We start from the raw sequence: 3,183 nt of genomic DNA, 5'->3' as shown, positions 1-3,183 counted from the left end.
AGCAAAGCAGCAGCACAGAGCTAACCCTCTGGCCTCCCGCAAAGAAACATCTGGACCCACGGGTAGAGGAGGCACTTTCATGAGAACTCAAAGTAGCATGTTTTCATGCCTCCTAAACACAAGCTGTAAGGCTGTCAGGATCTCGAACTCCAAGAAATAGCATTCAAATTTAGAACTGAAAACAATTTTAATTAAACACTAATCTAATTCAAATGACTAATGTTATTTCATCTATAATTTCATTTTCTTGGAGCTACATATAAAGCTTTTTTAACTAGTAAACAAAAATCAAGGTTGTATATCATATATTACTATCCTTATCTTCCCTCATTCTCTCATCTTACATTGTCTCCTTATTTAAGACTGAAGAAACAGCTGTCAGTTCTTTTCAAACTATATACTACGGAGATCCTAGGGCATAATTTGAGAAGACAGTACCTGCCGTAGCAACTTTTGTAGTGTTGCAATATTCTCCAAAGACAAACAAAAGGCATCTTCGTCTTCACACGCCACATCTCTTTCAAAGCTTGTGTCTGGGGTGTGGTCTAATTCTTCCATACACAGTATGATCTGTCTCTTTATACTGACAAACTCCTCACGCCTAGAAGCCTTTAAAACAAAGCAATTACAAGATACCTAGAGGAAAACCAAAGTGGTTTTTAGGAAGTACAAATGTAGGCAGTGTACCTTTGTTTCCCTCAAAGTTGTCACATGTTGCCTGAACTGGTTCAGCTCCTCTAAGCTGGGCACTGAGGCACTGTCAATATCGTAGCGGGGCATACAAAGAATTTCACACAGTTCTTGATCTTGCTCTTGAAGTAGCTTCAGTTCCTGTTTTCTCTCCTTTTTCTGTTTTCGCATCAATTCCACCTGGGTGCGCAAATCTTTTTCTAGTTGCAAGATGGTTGTCTCTCCTTCTTCCTGAATAAGACAATGTACCACTGTTACAAGATTCCAAGTGAATTCCTTCAAAGGAAGAGAAGGATAACATAAGAAGGCTTGGATGACAGACTTTCAGTTAAACTTACAAGTAAGTCAACTCATGGTCAACAGAATATGGCATAAAGAGGGTTTCCAAAGGAAGGTCCCAGTGAGGAAAGGTGAATAGGGTACTTTTTCCTCCAATTTTAAAACTTGTGGTAGAATACATGTAACATAGGCCAGGCACGGTGGCTCAAGGCTGTAATCCCAGCACTTTGGGAGGCCGAGACGGGCGGATCACCAGGTCAGGAGATTGAGACCATCCTGGCTAACACGGTGAAACCCCATCTCTAATAAAAAAAATACAAAAAACTAGCCGGGCGAGGTGGCAGGCGCCTGTAGTCCCAGCTACTTGGGAGGCTGAGGCAGGAGAATGGCGTGAACCAGGGAGGCAGAGCTTGCAGTGAGCCCAGATCGCGCCACTGCACTCCAGCCTGGGCGACACAGCGAGACTCCGTCTCGAAAAAAAAAAAGAATACATATAACATAAAATTTATCATCTTAACCATTAAGTGTACAGTTCAGTGGTATTAAGTACAGTCATACTGCTGTGCAATCATGACCATCACCTCCAAAACTCATTTCCTCTTGCAAAAGTGAAACTTCATACTCAAACAATAAGTCCCCATTTTTTTCCTTTCTCCAAGCCTGGCAACCACCATTCTACCTTTTCTCTCTATGATTAGACTACTCCAGGCACTAGACACTTTTATAAAAAGTGTAAGTTGGCAGCCAGGCACGGTGGCTGACACCTATAATCCCAGCACTTTGGGAGGCACGGTGGCTTACACCTATAATCCCAGCACTTTGGGATTATGAGGTCAGCAGTTGGAGACCAGCCTGGCCAACATGGTGAAACCCCCTCTTTACTAAAAATAGAAAAATTAGCCAGGCATGGTGACGGGCACCTGTAATCCCAGCTACTTGGGAGGCTAAGGCAGGAGAATCGCTTGAACCCGGGAGGTGGAGGTTGCAGTGAGCCGAGACTGCGCCGTTGCACTCCAGCCTGGGCAACACAGCGAGACTCTGTCTCTAAATAAATAAATAAATAAATGCGTAAATTGGCTGGAAAACTTCCTTTGGGTTAGCTGTAGGGTGGCATGCCTAGCTCATATCTAAATACTCACCCTGCTAATCCTATGAACATCGTCTCACCTTACCAACAAAAACCCTTCTGGTAGTCCCTGCTCTGCTCCTAATTGGTTAACAAGAAAAAAAAAGTGGCATTTTTTATAGGACATAAAAATTTTTCCTATATGTCCTATAAATTTACACAATTTCATTTAACATTGTGAACTAGGAATATCAGGCAACTTAAGGGAGATATATCATCGTACACCTCACTTCTCGCCCAATTTCACATTGAATGTGAAAAAAGAAAGAGAAACTATGTCCAAAATCAATTATATTTATGAAATTTATGTTGACTCCAGGAAGCTCCACTTCATGTTCTCTTCTGCCTGATTGCTCTTGGCTACCAGGTATGAATTATCCTTTGCCCTTTAAAGGCGGTCTCCCTCCTAAGCTAACTCCAAATAGATACCCAGGCAGGTCTTCCTGTAACAGGAAGAGGGACCTGAGAACCTTATGGATGTACTCATTATCTTTCCAAGCTCCACATCTGTCTGAATTTTTATGATCCTGGCACTGTTTTTACTGGTTCTAAGCAGATATTTTTCAGGACCCCATCTGTTATTCATTTCATCCTTTCTGGTGTCCTCACTCAAGTCCCTGACTTGCAGTGGACCACAATATAGCCACTTCTCAGCTCCATACCCACATGGATGTCATGGCATGCTCTGAACTGGACTATGCACTCCCAATATTCCAGCTTTTGAGACATTTCTTCTGAAGTAGCTATTTTGGCTGGTTCAGTGGTATGCAGCTTCTGGGTATGATAAAACCCACAAAGATTTGTTTTTTTCGTAGTATTCCTTTTTATCATTACTTTGTTCCTGTTTTCATTTTCTTTCAGAGAAAGAACAGTGCAACACCATCTATGCCTACCTTTTTCTCAGAGTTTATTAAAAAAAATTAATATTCCCTACAAAGCAAAACTATGGTAAACAGCAGCTTCTTTTTGATCATCTATTAGTTGTTTCACCTCTTACCAGGGCAACTCTCTACAGAGGTGAGAATTACTCTGCTGGGCCTAATTACGCCCAGCATGTTTTCCCCACTTCTCATGTCTAGCTCCATCCC

The 3,183-nt window shown here is 41.9% G+C and overlaps 1 protein-coding gene across 13 annotated transcripts in view; it reads right to left on the bottom strand.

Annotated features, from left to right (window-relative positions):
• PRC1 (protein regulator of cytokinesis 1) overlaps positions 1-3,183 on the bottom strand; it is a 28,574-nt gene that overhangs the window by 15,091 nt on the left and 10,300 nt on the right. For 9 of the 13 annotated variants that reach the window (XM_009199917.2, XM_009199919.2, XM_009199921.3 and 6 more), the window contains exons 4-5: positions 688-966; positions 439-609 (exon numbers count right to left, since the gene is read on the bottom strand). In XM_009199917.2, the coding sequence (XP_009198181.1) occupies positions 439-609; positions 688-966 (450 nt within the window). The remainder of the gene's footprint in view (positions 1-438; positions 610-687; positions 967-3,183) is intronic. The other 4 variants (XM_009199920.2, XM_009199928.3, XM_003919400.4 and 1 more) reach the window with 1 other exon arrangement.

The sequence above is a fragment of the Papio anubis genome, chromosome 7 (genome assembly GCF_008728515.1).
Source record: "Papio anubis isolate 15944 chromosome 7, Panubis1.0, whole genome shotgun sequence".
NCBI lineage: Eukaryota > Metazoa > Chordata > Mammalia > Primates > Cercopithecidae > Papio > Papio anubis.
The sequence above is the reverse complement of the archived record's forward strand: the minus strand, read 5'-3'. Positions and strand labels throughout refer to the sequence as shown.